Source organism: Babylonia areolata, chromosome 17 (assembly GCF_041734735.1).
Source record: "Babylonia areolata isolate BAREFJ2019XMU chromosome 17, ASM4173473v1, whole genome shotgun sequence".
Lineage (NCBI taxonomy): Eukaryota > Metazoa > Mollusca > Gastropoda > Neogastropoda > Buccinidae > Babylonia > Babylonia areolata.
The window spans coordinates 13402324-13426307 of NC_134892.1; the positions used below are offsets into that span (position 1 = coordinate 13402324).

The 23984-nt window shown below is 40.1% G+C and overlaps 1 protein-coding gene across 1 annotated transcript; it reads right to left on the bottom strand.

The window, feature by feature from the left end:
* Positions 1–1269: 1269 nt before the first annotated feature.
* On the bottom strand, positions 1270–15153 carry LOC143291665 (coatomer subunit delta-like). Its single transcript, XM_076601664.1, has 12 exons — positions 15036–15153; positions 14764–14803; positions 12249–12472; positions 11316–11495; positions 10759–10955; positions 9981–10075; positions 9537–9609; positions 8220–8385; positions 7496–7643; positions 6231–6339; positions 5646–5853; positions 1270–3908 (listed from the first exon to the last, which is right to left on the bottom strand). Exons 1-12 carry the CDS (start codon positions 15036–15038, stop codon positions 3819–3821), a joined length of 1533 nt encoding a protein of 510 aa, XP_076457779.1. The 5' UTR covers positions 15039–15153; the 3' UTR covers positions 1270–3818.
* Between the last annotated feature and the right edge of the window lie 8831 nt (positions 15154–23984).

The following is a 23984-nucleotide window of genomic DNA, read 5'->3' on the forward strand; positions in this document are numbered from 1 at the left end:
AACAGAGTGCCATTTTGAAGTGACAAGTTTTTAATATAGAAATATGTGGACATTATCAACTCTACATGTACACAGATTCATCTTTTTTTTGTGTTCTTTTTACTTAATTCAAAACACCCATCCCTCAGTCTCTGCAAGACAGAGAACAGCAAGCAAAAAAAAAAAAAAAAAAAAAAAAAAAATTTTTTTTTTTTGCAGACATGTCAACATTTATTTACATACTCTTACCATTCTTGATACATCAGTTGAAGAAAATACCCACACAGACAGACCACAATCATTCCACAAGCACCTATGTACAATGTATGCTGTGTATCTGTACTGCATAGATACACAGTATTATTTTCACTCAACTGGTTGATCTTATCCCATAATTTTGAACCACGTGTACAATAAATACTTATAATTTTTAAAAAATATTAAAAAATCAAAGCTTTGGTAGCTGCAATTTAAAACCACCATTTGTACTGAATGGGTGTGCTCTACTTTCAATACGATTCAAAATTGTACAGTTTTTTGGTTTTGTTTAAACACAATTTTATACGGCAATAGTATCATTTGCTTGCAACAGTATTATTATTTGCTCGACAGAAAAATAGGGAGGATCTACATCTTATGTTTTTTATGCTACATCTTGTTGTGTGTTTTTTAAAAATAGATTTATGCCACTCTGAAGGCAAACGATTTACAAGACCAGTATTCTATTTTTTATTTTCGTTTTGATGCTTCCGTGTTTATCCCTTCAAAGGATGTTAACAAAAGGGATGTATCTAAACTATACAACTTCATCACAGCTGCTCAGCTGATTATTTTCTCACTTTGTGTAAAACCAGTACGGATGAGGCTATTAATCACCGCTCAATCAACATCTAGTGCTTTTTACACAAAAACTATCCACTCCAAAATGTGCACCAAATGATTGTGCAAGCAGTCAATACCATCCAGCTAAATGCACACCAATTCAACGCTGATTCTTATCTGCATCTGTTTATTTACAATATCATTTTTTCATGGATGCTTTTTACTTTTTTCAATAAAATATTTATAGCCTAATCAAAAAGAAAAACAAGCAACAGCCATTTCTTTAAAACAAAACATTAAGATAATGGTAGTTGTGTGTGTTTCTACAGAAAAAAAAAGTAACCTGTGCACTGCAACATATCTTTATGATGTTCTTAACCAGTGTATCAGCTGATTCCTCCCCCTGTCCCCTGACTGCACAGCCAATAACAGTATTACATATTCCACCTCAAATGATTATTAGAAAAAAAAAAAAAAAAAAAAAAAAATCAATCAAAAACAGTTATCAATAAGAACACAAGCTCAATTCCTCTCTAGCTTCAAATACATCACACTCCCAATTTCAAATCTTCACTCAACAAAAGCCAATTAAAAACATTTATTACATTTAAACAATGCACATTTAGACATGCAACCAGCACTTGGCTCAGACACATCATGAAATATGTCTGCTAGTAATGAAATCCGAAAAAAGTAACAATGTGAACTTTTTGAGTCAATGCCACATTCACTCAAATGACTCAATGCTGAGAAAACCTGATGATCCAACTTACAGTTCAAAAATGATCTGAAACAAGGGTTAATTCAAAAATTATCTGAAACAAGGTTTAACACTAACAGCAAAAAGGCCCCAAAAATCCCACAACTGCTCCTGGTTTGAGTTCAGAGATAAAGCGCATGAAATTACCATAACCAACAAGGTATATGAGTCATTCCCATGGTTCTCACATTCACATTACGAGATAAACTTTGCTTACTTTTCATTACATGACTAAAAAGTAGGTATGTGCATGTGTATGTGTGTGTGTTGTGTGTGAAGAATGTACACTTTATACATAAATTATATATTACAAAAAGGGACAGACAGACCACAAAGAGAGACAAAAACACAGACTGAGAGACAAGACAAGACAAAATTCTTTATTTCGAGGATAACAGATAAGCACTGGTGTGCTTTTTTACATCCAGTCCCCACCCTGAATAGGGTCTACACTACACAATACCAAATAAAATTAAAGAGAGAGAGGGAGAGGCAAAGACACACAGAAAACAAAACTAAAACTGGTGGCAATGCTTTTCAAGCTCAATACCATGATCAACATACTTAGCTGTCAAAGTAAAAAAAACAAACAAAGCAAACAACTTTACAATAAATTTTAAGGTTACCTTTATTAAAAAAAAATTATCTATTATCTTCAATACACTGCTTTTATTTTCATCACGACTCTCCTCTCCACGACCGCTCCACCCCCCACTGAACTCCATAGAGTGTGTGAATTGTGAGACACGTATAAGAAGTTGTTTGCTTGTCATTAATAAATCATTGCAGTCACTCACTGTATTTTTTGGTCCTGTTCAGATTCTTAACAAAACAGTTCCACTCTACCACCCTACACCAACAGCTAAGCACATGCATACGAACACACACACACACACACACACATCACGTTCACACACCAAACACTATACAAAAACAAACCCATGACTTGTTACCTCGCTTTGAATCTATCACATGTGTATAATGTCAAATAAAATCAAAAAATCAAAAATCAAGATGTGAAGATCAACTACAGCCAAATGAAATAAAATCACCAGAACAACAGTGCTCTGTATGGGACAGACAGTGACTTACTAATCATGTTCACATAATGGCAGTCAATGTTATCACACACAGAAATGGTCCAGAGACGAGTCAAAAGAAAACGGAGGAAACAGAGAGAGAGTAGATGACAGTGGCATATATTGTATCACGAGAAAGCGGCAATGAAAGCATTCATTCAGTGTCCATGACCATGAATGAACTCAGCACTCAGTCATTCCCACAAGCTTTTACCCCTCCTCTTCCACACGCACGCCCTCCTGTTTCTATCTGCAATGGATTTTAAGTCTAAGTTGGTGGGAATTTCTCTGCTGAGCTTACTTGGACCTTTGCTATAATTTATTTTTTATTGCACTGTTCCAATATCTTGATCTGTGTTTTCCACTCAGCCAACACAACCCTCCACATTCACCTAATTTTGTTTGTGTGTGGGTTTTACCACTGAGTTATTTAGTTTTTATCCTTTTTTTTTCTTTAAAGAAATCACATATCATTTGATGTGAACTTAAAATATGCTGCATGGGGCTCGACAAACCTCAAGTTAATTATCAAGTGACCTGTAAGCCAAACACTGGCTGAAGTGGGTGAGAAAGCTTTGTCTGATCTGGGGTTCAAATCTTTGAGAAACACGTGCTCCAATACACTGACGCTGCACAGGTCAAAGATTTGGTCCAAGAAAAACAGGGGAATGCATCAGATTTTGTTTTTCTATTCTGAACTGAAAAATGAAAATGTCGGATTATTTTTGCTTTGTTTTGTTTTGGTCTTGGCAATATATGTAAGAAGAATCAGAACAACATTTTGAACAGTGATCGGGACCAACAAGCAGATGAGAGAATGTAACTTTTTATCCATTTTCATCCCACAAGAACTCTGTGCACACAAAGTTCCATAAGTTCTCTCACTTCATAGGTTTTGTCTGAACCATTCCAACAATGCATCAACAATATCCTCCTCCATCACATAACAGTGTCACTTTCAAAGGTTCTAGAACCTCACACAAATATGACAAAAAAATATTTCATAAAATAAAACCTCTCCTTGCACTTGCATCATCACACTCAGTGTGCCTCCTAATTTCTGGTATGCATTCCTGTACCGTTTACCTAGCGCCACCATGACCATGCTTTGAGAATGATGTTTGCAACATAATGGCCGTCACTTCAAACGTCTTACGATAGCATCATAAACACATTCTCTATACTATTTCATATTTTTCCACGAAGAAGAGAACATCAGAGGAGAACTTTTCTGGTTGATCGTCAGCAAGCTGTTTCACCTCAGTAATCTGGAGACACAAGAAAACAGATTGAGCAATAGATTCCTTTAGTGTTCTCAGACTCAGAGCAAAAACACTTCAGTGAGTGAGTATGTGCGAGTGAGAGAGAATGAGGGAGTGTGAATGTGTGTGTCTGCATGTTGGAAAAGTCTGTACTGTAAGCGATGAGTGTAAACACATAACCTTCTGTGGACTTACACCAAGATGTCAGGATTTATCACTCAAATCAGCAAGCTATTGGAGCATATTCAAATAACTTGGGAGGAGATTTCTTCTTCGTTTGTGGTCTGTGACTCCCACATTCACTCATACACATGAGTGGGCTTTTACATGTATTTATCCCCGCCATGCAGGCAGTCGAAGAGTACAGCATCAGGGGACAACTGTTGGACAACATCAGAGCCATCTACAACAACAGTATGAGTGCAGTCCGCACCCAAAACGGACTCACAAACTGGTTCGAGGTGTCATCTGGAGTGAGACAAGGGTGTGTTCTATCACCGTTACTTTTCATCATATACATAGATAAAATCACAAAAGAAGCAAACCCCAACCCAGAAGATCTGAATGAGATGCTGTTCGCAGATGACCAAAGCCTGGCACATGAGAAAGAAGAACAACTTCAAGAGCACACAGACAGACTGAACACACAGTGCGAGGAGCTCAACATGAAGATCAGCATCAGCAAAACCGAGACGATGAAGGTCAGCAGAACACCTGGCAACCTAAACATCAACGTCAACGGAATTCCGCTGAAACAAGTCAGCGAGTTCAAGTATCTCGGCAGTATTTTCTCGGAAGATGGACGTCTCAACAGAGAGATTGAGACGAGAGTACAGAAGGCTAACAGCGTCAGCTACCAGCTTGCCCCACTCCTCAAACATCCCAACATCCCCATTGAGACCAAAGCCCAAAGCCAAACTCATTACCTCCATCTTCATCCCCACCTTGACCTACCAGTGCCAGACATGGACCCTGACAAAAAGTCTGGAACGCAAAATAACCACTTGCGAGATGCGATGTCTGAGGAGAGTCGTCAACAAGACCAGACGGGACATGATCAGAAACACCAGGATCAGAGAAATGGTGGTAACAACACCTGTCCTCCATCATATCCAAAGGCAAACGATCAGATGGTTTGGACATCTAACACGTATGGCACCTCACCAGATGGCCAGTAAAGCGTACAACAAAAGGATATCAGGATACAAGGCAAGAGGAAGACCAAGGAAGACCTGGATTGACGGTGTGAAAGAAACCCTGAAGACCCACAACATTCCACCCAACGAGGCCTTCCAGCTTGCCAGGGCTCGTCAGCTCTTTCTCCCCTCGACGCCCTAGATGGTACAAGAGGACGGATAAAGAAAGAAGAAGAAGATGCAGGCAGTCATATTCTGTTTGGGAGGGGGGCCCCAGAAGGCTAGGGGGGGCGGGGGGGTGCATGCCAGGTATGTTACCACAACCCACTGATTATGGGATCTTTAACATGCATACTTGATTGTGTGCATGCATATACACATGAAGGGGGTTCAGGCACTGGCAGGTCTGCACATCTGTTGACCTGGAAGATCAGAAAAATCTCCACCCTTTATCCACCATGACCAGGATTAGTACCCGAACTGAAAGTCCAACAAATTAGCCCTTCAGCTTTTGCACCTGTCATTTGGAAATGAACCACATAATCCAGTTGTGTTAGCAATCTACATTCTAAAAAATACCCCCAAAACTCACACAAGTTGTTCTCACCTGAATATCACAATAGGGTTTGCGTGAGGTGAAGGAGACATTGACGGGGAAGAAGTCATCAGGATGACCGCCATTCATGGTGAACTCCAGGCTGCCGGACTTGTTGCTGGCGTCAATGAAGGGCAGACTCCACTGCAGTTGCCTCTTGTGGCTGTCGTAGTGGTAGTCCCCGTCACAGTCACCAACCACTGGGGAGCCCACTCCAGACCTGGGGCACAAAGGACAGCACATGGTTACATGTTCAATGGTGAAAAAAAAAAACCCCACCATGTTTTATAAAGAGGTTCAATTGTTCAAAAAGGAGCTCCCTGATTATGCTGTACATTGGTTCAAGAATGGATCACTAGTTCAAAAAGGTTTTCTGGTTCAAGAGCTTCACTGGTTCAAAAAGATGCTCACTGCAGAGAGAGAAAGAAAGAGAGAGAGAAAGAGAGAAAAGAGAGAGAGAAGAGAGAGAGAGACATGGGAGGGAAGAAACGAAACAAAATTTATTTGACCAGCCAACAGACAGGGTGAGAGCGAAAGAAATAAAGACACAGGGAGACAGAGACACAAAGACAGATAGAGACTGAGACACCGACTTACGGACAAGGGATGGCGATGACAACATCTTCCAGTTGCATGTCGTCCTGTTCCAGTTCGTACTCTATGTTCACCTCACAGCCACTGCTGCTCTCCGATGGCCAGCAGTTGACTGAAACATCACGTAATACTCTTGTATTGTATTGTATTGTATTGTATTGTATTGTATTGTATTGTACTGTACTGTATTGTATTACACTGCACTGTATTATATTGTATTACCCGTTTGTCAAAATACAGTTCTCTGAATTTCAGGTTGCTCTCCCTGGGAAGAGTGCATTGCTACAGCATAATGCCACCCTTTTCTTCCTTTCAATCTTCTTTTTCAGCCTGCAAGTTATTTGTTTCATTACCAAAGAGGGTTCTTCTACAGATTTTTGCCAGGCAAAACCTTTTTGTTGCCATAGGTGCTAACAAGATGCTACACCTCAATTCATGGTATCATGTGAACGACTAGTATCCAGACCACCATGCAAGGTCTGGTGGAGGGCAGAAAATTATGGCGAGTGTGGGATTCAATAATATATACTCAGAATCTCTCTCTTCCAAGGCAGACATGTTACCACTCAAACACCACCCCTCTATGGCCACTGCTGCTCTCTGAAATCCAGCAGTTGACTTAAACATCACACACTGACTGCTGTTCACTTGCTGCTCTGGGAATCAATCAGTTTTTCCTCTCTGTTCCTGCTCTCACTCTCACCTGGGAGAGAGTTTTTACGTGTACCACTATTTTTTGCCCTGACATTTATGAATCAGGCAGCCATACACTACTTTCCGGGATACATATGCTTGGTATGTTTCTGTGTTTCCATGACCTACTAATGCCAATTACAATGTCTTGGACAAGTCAGTATTGGTATGTAGGAAGTAAGGCACCGGCAGGTTTGCTCACACTCGCACATACACACACACACACACACACAAATGCTGGCTGCTGGAAGAAGAGGGCGCTCTACAGGCACGCACAGGGGATGTAATATGCCAGGAGGAGGTAACTAGCCACATCTACATTCATTTTCTCCCCTTCAGCGGAATAGTAGTTTGCACAGGACAGGGAATCAGACCCTTGCCGGAGTCTGCACCAGTGGGTCACAGTATAGTATGTGTAATTAAAATCATATTTTGTAAACAGATGTTAAATAGAACACAGAGGTGGTGTACGACTCCCTGGACAAAGGTATATAAGCTTCTCACCCCCTTCTTTTTCCCCTATCCCTCCCCCACCCCCCTCCCTCACATACACACACAGATGGGGTGTGACTCACTGGACAGGGGTATGAGGGCCTCATCCTGTGTCTGCATTCTCCACTTGAGAATACCCACATCCTGGTTCAGGGGGAACGGCTTGTCTGGGTTTTTCAGCCCAATCTGGGACGTCGCCAGGAACATCTTCTTGTCTATGTTGGGGTGAGTCTGTCCACACAAAGGGAAAATGACTCTCCACAATAAAAAAACAAAAAAACAAAACAAAACAATGCAACCCTTATCTAAAGTAAAGAAAGAAAAATAAAAATAAATCAGCCCAACCTGTGAGGAATCTTGTGTGCGAGTCTGACCACATAAATGGCAAGTTAGACATACCATCCACAAACAAATCTGCACTCACACAAGCAAACACACCAAAACAATATGACAAATCGTAACAAAGGAACACACACACACACACACACAAAATCAAGGGGAAAGTGAAAAACAAACACATAAGAAACCTTCAAAAAACAATAATGATCAATCATTTTAGAAAGACCATGGCCTCACTTGAAAGGGTACACATAAATAATACAAATTTTTGAGTAATGATGCACATATAAATATCACTATATATCTAATATATGAATGCTGTATATTTCATTATTTGGACAACATAATTGTATTAACTCATAATGCTTCTCCTCCAAAATGATCAATAGAGAAACACAGCAACGTTTTCGATTCACAAGAACAATCTATTGAGCGAAAACGATGCAGGCTGCTAGCACTGGTACTGACCTGAATCTGGATGCCCTTGTTGTCGTTGTTGACCGTGCAGACCTTGATGCGACCCACGCGGTCCTCCGACACCTTAAGCTTCATGATGCCATGAACCTCCATGTTCTGCAGACCCCCGTCTCTCCCTGCTGTCAGCACCATCTTCTCCTCTATCAACAGGTGAATGCTGCCCACAACCATCACTGATTAATATGTATAATACTAAACCATGTGGTGCAAAATATATTATGTATATGGTGCAAACTTCCCACATAACAGGTTCAAAGAGCCGTACATGAACAATACATATTAATATATATGTATGATTATACCCCTGAAAGCAGAGTATAGCTGCCTACATGGCGGTGCAAAAACGGTTATACATTATAAAAGCCCACTCGTGTACATACAAATGAACATGGGAGTTGCTACCCACGAACGAAGAAGTATGATTATTTCCAGTCACAACCATCAAAACAGCAGAGGAGGCCACTACTGCTCTGATTATGTGGGCAAGAATTTGATTAAATCCCAGTCTAGAGTCCTGATGTCATATAACCTTGTGTTGTGGCTGGCTGGGCAGTAGGATAGTCGGTTGTGTCCGACTATGACTACCAGAACATCAAAGGAGGCATCTGCTGTCCTATCTGGGCTAGAATTTGATTTCAGTGTCTTGCCCCACTCTCTTGGCTAAGAGGGTTCTAAGGCAATGGGTGCTGGGATGGTTCCCAAAGGCCAACTAGCCCCCAACTGCTGCAGCACTAAGAACCACTGCAATCTTGCATTCTAGTTTGAGATTTCTAATCCTTCAGTAAAGACTAAGCTGTAAATGAATTCCCAGTGCAGTGGAGTAACCACTGATCATCGAGCTCTCAATATCCTGTTGGCCCAACATACTTATGATCTGCATGAATACACAAAGGTATTAAGGTAGGTTTGTTCATTCATTCAACTGGGAGACTGAAAAAAACCCATCTCCACTCTTAAGGTACCAGACTGCAACTAGGATTCAAAACCCATGAACCCCAAAACTGGAAGTCAAATGCTCTAACTACTCAACTTGTGTAGCAGTGTTCTCTATATGAGTTTTCAAGTCAATGGATATATTATCCCAGTTTCAAGTTTAAGACACTTATCTTTTCCATTACAGGTTTTAAGACACTAAGCATGATTTCTGATCATGTTCTCTTCCATGAGATCTGAGACACTGAGCATACAATTCAAATTTAAAGATGATCAGACTCTTGCACACAAAGAGTTACACACACACACATTTTTTCTCACACACACATAAACACACAGAGTTAACTAACACATCATACACACTCTAAGACTCACCTCTCTTGATTAACAGCTGGTGTGGAAGATTTGCTGATGGCTGAAGACCCAGACCGCACAGAGTCAACCACTTCTGCAATAAGTAAACACAGAACATAATACCTTATGAGTTAACAACATACATCTGTGCTCATGAGTGTCAGCACATGTAGTTACATACAAAAGCGCTCTATAACCTTTAAAGTGAAACAAATATTTTACTCTAACTAGTCTAAGCATAAAAAAGGCAAAACAATACAAAATATATTTCTAAAAGTACTAGCCAGGAAATGTTCAGCCTTGTTCACATGAAACAAATCAAACACTGTCACATCCAAGCGCATAGTGCACATCCTCACTCTCACAAAGGCACACTTTTCAAATATGAAAAAATATGCATACGTGAACACAAATATATACGAGACACATACACACACACTCATGCGCACAAACACACAAACTTACTCTCTCCCTCCATCTGAATCTGCCCAACAAAAGTGTCCACGTCTTTCTTCTTGGACCCCAGCTTGAGGGCTTTGCCTGAACCGACTGGCTTGGCACTGTCAGACAAGAAGAAACACATTCTTCAGTAAAAAGAAAACAGAAGGAAGGTAATATATCAAGGGAGGCTAAGAACTGCAGCTTCTTTTGATTTTTTCTGCCAGGGTGGACTAGAACTTTACACAGGTCAGGAATCAGACCCCTGCCATAGTCTGCTCCAGCAGATCAGAGTACAGTATATGTAATCAAATGCATAAGTTTCCCAACCAATTGGTAATAGTAATGATGGATATTCATACAGCGAATTGATCCAGATGAACTGCTGAGTTTCACAAAACACACTAGATCAATCCATCTCTACACAAAAACATATGACACACCCTAAGCAGATGCTATGTTACGTTAATTAGAATAATGTGTATTGGAAAGGTAGGACTGTCTTAATGTCTATGTTAAAAAAAAGTATTTAAAAAATAAAATAAAATAATGGCATCATATGTGCTGGAAAAGTAGGACTGTCTTAACATCTATGTTAGAAAAAAACAACAACAATAAACAACAATAAAATAATGGAATAATATGTACCAGAAAGGTGCAACTATCTTAATATATATGTTAGAAAAAAAAGTATTAAAAAAATAAAATTAAAAAAAACAAAAACACAGTGACAAACACATACAGAAGCACTCACAACATAGACAACCAACAAAACAAAAAACCTTCACATATAATCAACATTCACCTTGGTTTTGTGTAGGACGGTTTGGGTGTTTCCATGGGTGTCGAATCGATGACAGAGGAGGCTTCTGAAGAACGGAAACCAAACCCTCCTGCACTCCCAATCCCATGCATGCGGCCACCTTTGGCCATCTCACGGTTACGCTGCTGAATTTCCTTGGCTTTCCGCCTCATGTGGTCCAGAGCCTCTTTTTCTTGCGTCTTGGTAAAGAGAGAAACATTTATATGTAGGATGCATAAGGCTAACAGCCTTTTTTCTTCAAGAAAAAAAAAACACAAAACAAACTTCATACACTGCATTACTCTCTTTATCAATTATTTCACATAAATTCAGATTTTACTGTGGAAAAAACCCACCCATTCTGGTAGTATAATAAAACAGACCACAGAATCATTACCTCTTATTTATGATGTCAAACCCAACCCTCATGCCACCCTCAAACAACAAAAGATCTGGAAATAACAATCTCACTTATAAAAATACAATAAAATAAAGAGAAAATTTTGAAAGGGGGGTTGTACTTCAGTACTTAATAGAATTCTGCTTCGTTTCAGATATACCTGTCTGACTGCCTGGAACACTTTCTCTTCATGCGAGTCCATTTCTGTGAACGTGCGAATCTGTGCCAAGTTGACATTTTCTCTGTAGCCCAGGGCAACGATTTCATCAAAAGCAAAGATAAGCGAGAAGGCCTGGTCTGCAATCTCCGATTCATCAAAGCTTTTACAATATTCAGGGATCTGCAAAAGACAAGAAATCGAAAAATATGAACATAATGAAAAAAAATCTTCACAAAACAGTATCTAAAAAAAAAAAAGACTTTTAAAATCTATCCAATACAACTGCTTGTCATCATATCTACTGCAATTACCAACTAGTTGTAAACAAATAATTCATGACATTGACAGAACAATGCTTCCCCATTGCTAGAACTAGAAGTAAAATCATGATAAATCATTAGAATGTCTACATCAAATAAAAATTAATTCACCATCTTAACACTATCAATACGATTTGTACAAATTAATACTGAAGAAGGTAACCTTCTGTCACCAACATAAATAATGATAACTCAAAACCTACCAGAACTAGTGCAAATACTGATAGAAATAAGCTGAGATAACAGGGGAAAGTACTGATGTAGACTTTGTCAGTTAAACTGTAAGCATAAAACACCATGAGTACAGAACTTTAATTCTTTTATTCAATTTATAATAATAATAGTAGACATGTATTTAGTATTACATCTATCATAATGATAGTGATAATAATATTATCACTGATAATTATACAAAAACAATTATAACAAACACTTTAAGAGTGCATATTCGTTTTAAATTTTAAAAACAAAATACATACAACCAACCAAATTCAGTCTAACCACCCATATCACTAGTGTCAATCACACATCTCTCTCTCTCTCTCTTCAATATTTCCATAATTTTTTTCCCCATTCCTGCATTCATGAAACAAAGCATCAAAAAATCCCCTACCACTTTGGCAAAGAGGCGGAGTGTCTCCAGGTCCTCCAGGATGTTGCTGGCCTTGGTGGTGATCAGCAGCACAAACAGTTTCTCCAGGGGCTGGTACACGTAGCGCACACTCTCCGTCTCCACAAATGTGTGCTGTTTGCCCGAGCCCATCAGCTTGGGGAAGGCCGCCAGCAAACCCTCAATACGAGAACGTGTCATCTCCACGAACTGGCGGGACACCAAGGCTGCAGTGGAACATAAAAGTGAGAAAGTGTCTGCAGCTATGGTTTAGAGATAGATCTACAAACTATACAACTTGTACATGTACAATGGAGTAAACACCATCAATGCTCAAACAGAAAAGCAAATTTAGCAAAAATAATACAGAATAATATCAGGTCATCTCCACCAATTGGTGGGACACTAAGCCTGCAGCTAAAAAAAAAAGAAGAAAAAAAAGTGACAGTGTTTGGTGGTTTGTACTGCAACAGAGTAAGACAAAGAGCCGTCAAGTGATCAACACACACACCAAGACAAAAATCGCAAGAACAACAGAAGAAGAAAAAAAAAGCCTGAACAACAGTCAATACAAACACACAGAGAAAACACACACACTTCCCAAACTCAAGTTCAGTTAGCTTTATGATTGACATATACCAATATATCATGCAGAGTAAATTCAGTTTTCATCACAGGTCACTTGGCTGGACAATTTCAGAGAATTTGTAATAAAACCCAAAAAATCTGTAAAAATCGAAACATTCTAGAAACTGGTGAAGGATTCATTCGTCCCACAAAAAAGTCTGTGTGTGTGTGTGTGTGAGTGCACCATGGGTGACAAATTTCTGATTAATATGACATGCAAATGTCCAGAGGAAAAAAAACAAACATGAGGGCTGGAGGAGCAGGGGTGAAGCTGGATTATTATGATTGGAAAAGTAGTTTAAATTCAACACACAGAAAAAATTTATCTGTTGTGACAGAAGAATACTTTATAAAATATTAAGGATAAATATTAAATGAAACAATACAAACACTATATTGGACAAATGAGAGAAAAGCATCGTGTGTGCAAGTGAAAAACCTGATGGAATGATAATACAAGCTTTTCTTATTTCTTTGTCCTTTCAGTTCCACTTTCACTTGTTTCTGAAATTATGTACATCTGTGATATTAAATGACAATTACTGGTTCCTGATAATATTAAATACACATTCATTTGTGATCAACAAATTTCATTTTGATTCAAGCTTCTCTCTCTCTCTCTCTCTCTCTCTCTCTCTCACACACCCACCCACACACACATACACTCTCTCTCACACAAACACACTGGGTATTTCTGTTACACAACCTACTGAATGATGACATGGATTGTGAGATGATCTTGTCCTTTTGTATTTATTAGATCTACTGCGTGGATACATGTATACTACTTGTACTGTCTCTACACATGGTGAAGGTGGTTAACTGACCATTTAGTAGTTTAGTCTAAAAAGTATCAACTCTTACAGTCTTAGAGCACTGGATGCTGCCAGGATTTCAAATCTTGACTGTAAAATCAAAATCCCACACTCAATGCTTAGTTATTTTTTAACTAAGATTTTGCCATAATTTTGGTCTGTTGTCTATGATTTTCCCTGAACATTTCAAAATCTTTTTTCAGCAACATCCTCATTTCTTCCCCAGTATTATTTTGTTTCAAAAACTGAAAAAGTTGTAAATTGGTTAATGACATTGTAATATATGTATCATCTACATTTCTTCCCCACCACTCTATTATTGGCCTTCTTTACAACACTGAAGCGGGGAAGAAATGTAAAGTATACTACAATGTTATTGAACCAATTTACAACCTTTTCTGTCTTTGAAACTGAATGGAAAGAGTACTTGGGAAGAAATGTGGATATTGACCTCCCCACCCCACCCCACCCCCTTAGAATAAAATCTGCATTACAGCAAATTCACAAAACAGTCCAAAAGCTGAGCAACTTGAACTGTAGAGTTCATAATATTAATAATAATATTAATAATAATAATGTGTGACAGCCGAGTGGTTTGTGCACAGGATATTCAATATGAGGGACCTGGGTTTTATTCTGGAAGTGACAAATGGGATCGTTCATAATATTAATAATAATTATTAATATTAATAATAATAATGTGTGACAGCTGAGTGGTTTGTGCACAGGATATTCAATATGAGGGACCTGGGTTTTATTCTGGAAGTGACAAATGGGATCCTGGCAGTGTGTCCCAGGTCAACAAATCCCCTGCGTGTACACATCTGATGGCACAAGATGCATATTGATGATCCTGGAATCCACGTCAATGAGTTAAGGAGCAGGAAACACAAAAATGTCAGCATACACCAACCGTGACAAGTTAAGTGTCATCAGCATGTTAATGTTAGCTACGTAACAGAGAAAGTCACGTTTTCAGTTTCAACCGGCACAACAGTGCTGCTTACAAAGTGACATCGAATTTTTACAGATCATCATCAACACAAAATACCTCGGATTGCACATTTTGTACCTACCTTTCCCTGTGCGATTGCATACTGCGGCAGCAAGCAGCACCTGTAACAAAAGAAAAATGAACAGAAATTGAAAAACACGGTAGAGGTAATGAATTCAGGGTATACTATTTTATTTACTTGTGTACATAATGTTTCAAATTGTCGTCTCCGAGTCGTGTCCATGCACCGACTAGCAGACAACACTGCCAAAAGTGCCATGCTGGCACTAGGACATTTTGGCTGATTTACATGTGTACAGAATATTCGACTGATGCCAGATGCACACCACTTACCATTTTGCTTGTCTGCAGCTGCAAGGTGTTATAACAAAAATAGTACAAGCACTTCCACTGTAAACCGAAGATCAGACGACGTAAATACTTCCAAGTGTCAAGAAAGATGGTGGTTGGACACGTCACTCACGTAATATTGATACGCTTCATGCAAAATCACCGGCTTTATTCAGATTGGATGATCTAGAACACATGCGCTGTTGTATAACGAAAATTACAAATCATAAAGAAAATCAAGTTTGTGGGAAAACGTTTAAGGGCAAAATAATGCAACAACAACGACATGATAATGCACTTTATTTTGTGGGAGGTACTACTTTTATAGAAGAGCACCAACTAAAAACTTACACTGTGAATGGACAAAAATAGATTTCCTGTTTTCCGCGATAAAAGTATGACACTTCATTTACGAGTGTGAAAGAACATAAGAATGAGATATTCTACATCAAGCAGCAATGAAATTTTTAACAATGTAACTTGCCTTTTACCAACAGACGTGTTTCTCAACTTTCAATTTTAACTTTCCATTTCGACTTGTGTTTATATGCCATTGCATGTGCATTAACTGCGTTCGTGTTTGTTATTGACACAGCAAACACCTTGTGAGAAATGAACTGACGAACGAACGAATGAACTGACAAACGAGCGAACAAATGAAAAAACAGATAAATGAACAAAACATTTTTATTGATGGGCGCACGAATAACTAAACGATTAGACAATTCTAAAACATATGAAAGCAGTTAAAATCAAGTTAAAAGCCACAGACCGACTCAGTGAGACTTTCATGCGAAGTCGTATAGGTGGCTGGCAGAAGGAGCAAACTATTTAATAGAACAGATGGACGGACAGATGTAAAGACCAAACAAACAGATTGAGTGAGATAGTCTCCTTTATAATGTGATCGACCCCCATGGCCCACCTCCGCCGGGACCCTCGATCAATGGAACCTGAAACAAATCTCATCGGCATCTGAAAGTTCAGCTGTGTAATAACACAGCACTCAAATTGGTGTTGGGTTTTTACATCAATCAATCAATCAACCAATCAATCAAATCAATCAATCGATCAATATCGGTTTAATCAGTCAGTGTCCATAGTAAAATTTCTCAGTAAGCTGAAAACTTGACTGATAAAAACTGACAAGGAAAATTGGTTTGTGGGCAACATGAAGATATAGCATGACTCGAGACAGTACTACATGATATGAAATGATATGTTTTGCATTCATGAAATTGCAAAAGCAAGGCAACTCAAAACCGTCGACCGTGGCGGTCCCCAGTCCGGCCGACTCAAACACTGGCACACGGACACCCGCCGCGGCGGCACTGCCGGACACGGCGGTCAGTGGCGCCCGGGCGGCAGACACGCACTGAGCCCGGCCGCTGACACACACACACACACACACACACACACACACACACACACACACACACACACCGCCGTGACTGACACACAAACCGGCCGTGACACACACACTCGGACGCACACTGACACACTGGCACCGTGGCACCGTGGCACTGACACACACTGTGACACACACACACACACACACACACTGTCACACACACACACACACACACACACACACACACACGGCACACTGTGACACACACACACACACACACACACACACACACACACACACACACACACACGGCACACACATACACACACACACACACCGGGCACACACACCGGCATACACACACATGGCACACACTGATACACGCGCGCGCACACACACACACACACACACACACACACACACACACACACACACACACAGACGGAGGCCGGAGGACCGTGACCGGACAAACACTGACCCAATTTAGCCGTTCAGTTTCAGACTCTGCCACGGTGAACTTGGACCATCGACGACAGCCGGTTAGATCTTTGGGCAGTCAGCGCCGGTCGAGAACAATATGCTAAGTATTCCGTCGATTAATCTGTTATTTAAAAGAAAACAAGAACATCAACATCTATGATGTTTAAGTAAAAAAAACTTCAGGGCCACCTGCTGCCAGGGAACTTGCACTAAAAGTTTCAGTTCTTGCCCGGGGCGGCACTGCTTTTGCCGTAGCACGTTTGTCAGTGTGCATGTCAGTGTGTGTGTGTGTGTGTGTGTGTGTGTGTGTGTGTGTGTGTGGGTGTGTGTGTCGGGGTGTGTCGGTGTGTGTGTGTCAGTGTGTGTGTGTGCGGCGCGCGCCCGCGTGCATGCAGTGTACGCGGTGTCCAGTGTGTGTTTACTTTACATTTATTTGCTTGTTAATTTATTCAGTGATTTTATGATAACATTTCATTTTATTTCTTCATCTATTTGCTTATTCAGTTACTTTTATTGCATTTCATTTATGTTTAGATTTATTTACTTAGTTACTTTAATTGTTTTAATTCATCAATTTGATGACTTATCTGGTGTTTGTTTATCAGTGTATCCCCTTTTTTCACAGGCTGAGTCCCGGCCCAAGGCCTGACTAAGCGCGTCCAGTTGGGATGCCGGGCGTGCATGCCAGTGGCTGCTGGTCAGGCATCTGTGGTGTAGCGTATATGGATTTGTCCGAACGCTGTGAGACCTCAGTCCTTGACAACTGAACTAAACTGAAACTGAGAGTGGGGGCGGCATTGTGAAACGGCGACGCTCACCCAGTGAATTTTCGGCAAACAGAAGCCCCGGCACCACGGCCGGTTGTACTAGGAAAATGTGTATATGTTTTTGTATTTCTTTTTATCACAACAGATTTCTCTGTGTGAAATTCGGGCTGCTCTCCCCAGGGAGAGCGCGTCACTACACTACAGCGCCACCCATTTTTTAAATTTTTAAACAGAGGTGCTTTCTTGCAATATTCTCACAGTGATAGTCCCCGGACAGCTTTCGTTTATAAACCGCTGAATAACTCCTAAGTATGTGGATGAAACATCGATTTTCCTGAAACGTATTTTCAAAAAGCTGTTCAGTGTTGCAGTGCACGTCAGTGAAACAGCCGCCGTTTGTATGTTCAGTGATTGTCCATGAACAGTTTCCATAATTCATATCATCTGTCGATTTCTTATCAAAAAATATTTTTTGCATATACTTTTGTGAAGTGGTCCCTAACTTTTTATTGTGAAGTCTGTGGTGTTATCACGATAATTCATGTGAAACTGAAATCACCCGAGAGAACACGCAAGAAAGACTATCCATGAATATACTCACTTGTTGATTCGGCTATTGTTTCCCCTTAACCAATAAGCATTCAAGCATGAATGTAAGGGGGGGGAGGGGGGGGACACAAAAACAAAGGAGGCAAAAAAATCATATATATCTATCTATCTGTGTGTGTGTGTGTGTGTGTGTGTGTGTGCGCCGTGTGTGTGCGCGCGCGCGCTTGTGTGTGTGTGTGTGTGTGTGTGTGTGTGTGTGCCGTGTGTGTCAGTGGAAACAAATTTGTTTATTGATGTCATGATTGTGTATACTAATAATAATATTGAATGATTATCTTTATTATCATTATCATTATTATAAATGATCATGCTTTTGCACCCTTTCGTGAGGGCCGGGGCACTGGCAATGGCCTATATTTGGACAAATTGTCCGAATCCGACTTCCTCTCTCTCTCTCTTGGTTTAGAGTGGCAGACAGGCACGCACATGCACGTGCGCTCTCCGAGGCTCTGGCTGGGGCACAGACACTGCACACTGGCACACCTAAAATTTGTAAGCGATGTCATCGTGGGTAATATTTTGGTGCTTATACACTGATGGCAACTAGGTTTAGTTCATTTGAAATCGCCGGATTGAACTGATTCAGATACAGTCAATACTGATGACACCATTGTGCAGTTTGTTGTTCAATCTTTGTGTTCGAGTCCATAAAACGTCGCTACTGACATATTTAACTTACCTGAAATGTGTCCTGAAATAGATAATCTGAGAAGGAATAAATGTTACAGAGCCGGATTAGTGCCGGCATGCACGTAATCCTTCAGATGGTCCGACTGGGACGTTTTTATCATGTTGTATTGTATTGTATTAATTGTATTGCATTGCATTTCCTGCATTCATTTGTACTTCATGTTTCCGTGAAAGCAAGACACTCACAACAACATCTTCGGGTGCCCGGATACAATGCAACGGTCTTCGGGGGATATCTATGTGCCATTAGGAAGGTTCAAAATTAACATGTAAGCAGCCACTTGTACTGTCTGTGGGGGATATTAACTTGATGCCCTGTTACCTTAAATTTATGTTATTATCTCACATATTCCAGCTCTTATGAGCTCGGTTGCCGCGGCGGCATCAGTGTCGTCCATATGGGAGAATTCGGACGATAGCTGTTGTATGCTCGCAGCTTGACTTATGCTGTTTATGACAACAATTAAAGGAATTGATTAAAGGTTCGAGCACGGTCCGTATCATTGTACAGAATATAAATACTTCACATTTGTTGGTTATAGTCGACAAAGAAATTTCACTTTTCCATTCTTTCTTTTCAATTCTTTCTACTATAGTAAGTCACAGTCAGCGCGGTAACTTTTTTCTTTCTTTTTTTTCTTTCTCTGCAGCCCCATCATCTGCACCGTTTCAGTGGCATCACTACCTACACCGCTCATTCTTGCACTCCCTCCCCCCCCCCCGCACCCCCCTCCCCCCAACCCCCTCGGCCCCACCAAACCCTCTATACACAGCCACACCTGGGTTCGTCTGTCGCAGTCTCAGCGCCGGCTGTCCACAGGGAACCATGTCGTCTGGAGGCCACACGCCAGAGGATACCCTGCACTGCTGCTGACTGAGTCACTTAGTCGATGGCGTTCAGGAGTGCCTGTTCTGATTTAGCGTATTTAGGACACCACCAACTAAACCCATACTGACGACAAAAATGGCTTCGTCGCAGAGCCAGGCTGACTTTTGAGTGAGCGATTCCCACACAGACTCGATCGGACTCAGTGGATACCGCTATTTTTAGATCAGTTACCGCCACCACGTCCCTCCGCACCAGTAACAGCCCCCCATGAATCTACAGACACTGAAGACCTTGTTAAGATCACCCGGCCAAGCGCAGAAGTGGAAGGGTATCGAAACTGAGGTCACCATGAGAGCAGGGTATAAAAGACCACATGATTTGGCCGGACTTTTTGATTTAAAAAAAAAAAAATTGATGATGAAGAAAGAGTAGGAAGAAGATGATGATGCCGACTAATGCTACTATTTGAAGGCCCATTTAGGTTTGGGACTTCATGACAAAGTTTACTGTACACTTCCTGTCATAACTTGATGATATCCGGCCCTGTGTCACTGAACCAGGCCCGAGAGATCCAGACACTTGCGGTGAAGTGGATGACTATACTCGCCAGTATCGTCCCTGTCTTTCCAAGTTTATATAATATAACACTCAGTTATGGATATACTGTACTCAGGAGCCGACGCCGCGGGCCCGGAAACGGCTGAACCGGGCCCCACCCCCGGCCGACGCTGGGAATCGAACCCCTACTACGCCGGTGATGTGATACTAACCACTTCGCCGCCACGGCGCCGCTGCTGATGCGCAGTTATGAACAATTGTAATACGGGCTAAACTGGACCGATGGGAATCTTGGGAATAAAAACTTGATGAGCTTCGTGGTAGATTAACGCGTTGTGAAGGGCTTTTACATCTCACTGTTTTAAGCACAAAATTTCCCCCTTTCATGGCATTTAGAACAACTGAACTACACTGACACCTTTTACAAAAATTATTTATTTTTTAAATAGAATTTTTATTTGTTTGTCCCTCGATCCTAGCCCCCCATGCACTCTCTCTCTCTCCGAGTCTCTCTCTCTCTCTCTCACACACCGTGGCGGCACACACACACACACACACACACACACACACACACACACACACACACACACACACACACATATATATATCGATACATTTACAAATCTATGTATAGATATATATAAGCCCTACCTTTATTTTGTTTAGCAGAGCAAACTTGATTATTGACGGAAAAACGCTCGAGAATCTGATTCAGTAAACGGAGGAAAAAACAAAAACAACAACAACAAACATCAACATTATCAGCATCAATTCTAACTCCTAATTAGTTGATTTTACTTGGAAGTGATGAGGAATTGTTTTGCCACTGAATATTTTGAACTGATATGTGTTTTGAAAATCTGTGAAAATCTACGAAAAGCTAATCTTAAAAAGTAATTTAAAATTTTGGTTAAAAAACCCCAAAACAACTTGACGCTGTAGACAAAGTCGTGGACCACTGACAGTGAACGTGCAAAGTCAACAGTTAAAAGCGACGTGATTCATTTCTTATTTTCTTGGAGCTTTCGAGACTCAAGTATAACGCCGAAGCTTCCGTGCATATATCCGAAAGAATTTTGACTCCCTTGCTCCTCATCATCGATGCGATGCTTTTGCTATTTTTGGACTGTTGAATCAAATGCAAACTACGCATGCGCTTTTAACAATGGCGGCGCTTGATCGTCTGAAAGCAAAGAAGCGCACACAACAGGCAAATATCTGATCCTGAATGATCAACTTCCGCACAACACGTAAGAAATTGTTGTTTTGTTTGTACGATGTGTGCTGTAGCGTTTAAATGGCGCTTGCCGGCAGGTTGCTGCTAATGTATCTTCGATTTTTTTATTTTTTTTATATTGTGGTAATGCCAGACAGTGAATCATTGTTGACTGATTTCTAGAGTAAGTTGCAGACGAGGATGCTTCGGTCAAACGCATGCGTATGCACACGCGGTTAGTGTGCAGTATTATCCAGAGGAGATAAGAAATGAATCGGCGAACACTGTTGCAGTTGACTTGTAAATTGTTGTTGGAGAAGAAAACGCTTATGTTAAGAATCAGCGCATGCATTAAATTTCTTTTCGGTCCGGAAAGACCATAAAAGGAGTTAAAACTAATAAAAGGAGTCAAAACCTTGAAACCGATTGAATCGTTAGATCTACATAAAAAAAAGAACAGTCATTAGATTCAAACCAGTAGCACGGTATAACTGATTAGGAGACGAAATTTTATGATGCACTGTACACCACTGCAATTGTGTGCCATCATCATTGTGATGGACTCAGAAGATGCAGTGTATGATATGATCTTAGTCCTACACATAATATTCACTCACTCTTGTATCTATCTTTTTCCATCCCCCTCTCTCTGTAAATGAATATACAAGGTATACAGCTCAGAATCACACCATTACCACCTCTGTTGTTTGAATCTCTTGCTGTTTCACTCACTCTTGTATAGATTCTTTATCCATCCCTCTCTCTGTTAAATGAATGTATAAGGTACACAGCTCAGAATCACTCAGTTACCATCTTGTCTGTTGTTTGAATCTCCTGCTGTTAGTGAATTAACAGTGGTCAAATCAATAACTTTATAACTGACTGCTTAATTATTCTCTCTTAAAAAGTTTGCTTTATGAACAAAGATATAGTAGCAGCCCCAGCACAAACCCCAGTCCTACACATGCATGTGCCTGGATGCATGGGTGCTCAGAAATACACACACAGACACACACACAAACATGAAGGCTTGCATACGTGAGCATGAACACGTGCATACACACACACACACACACACAACCATGAACAACACAATAAAAGGCAGATTGATTGTGTCATTGATCTGTAGATGGAAACTGAACTGTTTCAAGACAAAATATAAAGTGTTTCCTGTATAAGTGGTAATTCTACAATACATGATCATATATTTACTTGCAATATATGCTAAAATGTCATATGCCTATACTAACATCTTTCCCAATGAAAGAAATCTTGGACCCTTCACTTTTATTGTTCGATTTTTTTCTTCTCAAATCACTGTGAAATACAAAATAGTCCAATTGGATTGTTGTTATAACTTTTTCCTTTTTTAAAATTTTCTCCCCCCCCCCCTTTTTTTTAAGGAGGGTGGGGGTCAAGAAATCTGGACTTATCACTTTCTGATTTATAAAAAAAAAATTTTTTTTGTAAAATAGTCCAGTTGGATAGTTGTTATAACCTTTGAATGTTTTTATTATTTATATATTTTTATTCTTTTTTTTTATAGATATTTTTTACGCCTATAAGTATATGTTTTAGAGTTGGAAAGTTATTCTCTTAGATTGTTGTTAAGATAATGTTGTGAATATTCTTTTCATCCCTTTCCCTTCCCTTCCCTTTTTTCTCTCCCCCCCCCCCCCCCCCCCCCTTTTTTTTTCATGTCTAATATCGCTTTAGACATAAAATGAAATTGAACACACACACACACACACACGCACATACGCACACATGCACATGCGCGCACGCGCGCGCACACACACACACACACACACACACACACACACACACAGAGGTGGGGACACTTACCCTTTTGGTCTTTCTTTGCAGTTTTCTTTTTCTTTTACAAGAATCATTTACACTTTAGTTTTTATGTTCACTGTTTTTTTGTTTTAAACAAATTCTGTGTCACATGTTTTCATCAACTGATCAAGGAATATGAGAATCAATCTTTTTAACTGTAAATAGAAAGTGAGGGAAGTGGTTGCAGCAGAAATAGAATGAAAAATGTCTCACTGGACTACTTTGTAAAATGTACAGGTGTGTGTTTAAATCAAATGCTCATAATAAATGTTTTTCTTAGGCCATTCAATTACTTTGTAAAATGCACAGGTAGTTACAAATGGTTAAAAAAAAAAAAAAAAAAAAAGAGAAAAAAAGTCATTCACTTCAGACAGAATTCAATTGAAAACCTATGCAGTTTTGTAGAATTGATGAACACATAGTTATTTAACATTTGGACAGTGTAAAACTGAACATGAACACACACACACACACACACACACACACACACACACACATATATATATATATATATATATTTATACGTTGCAGATCTTGTGTGGTATGTTTCAGGTACATAAAAGAAGCAGTTGAATCAGTGCTGGGTGGCTTGAGTGATGCGCTTGTAGTGAAG

Excerpts from the sequence above, each read along its gene's own strand:
- LOC143291665 (XM_076601664.1), bottom strand. Across the intron at positions 10,076-10,758 it reads CCGTCCTACACAAAACCAAG|TGCCAAGCCAGTCGGTTCAG; the intron begins GTGAATGTTGAT and ends CTTGTCTGACAG. Across the intron at positions 3,909-5,645 it reads AACCCTATTGTGATATTCAG|ATTACTGAGGTGAAACAGCT; the intron begins GTGAGAACAACT and ends TTGTGTCTCCAG.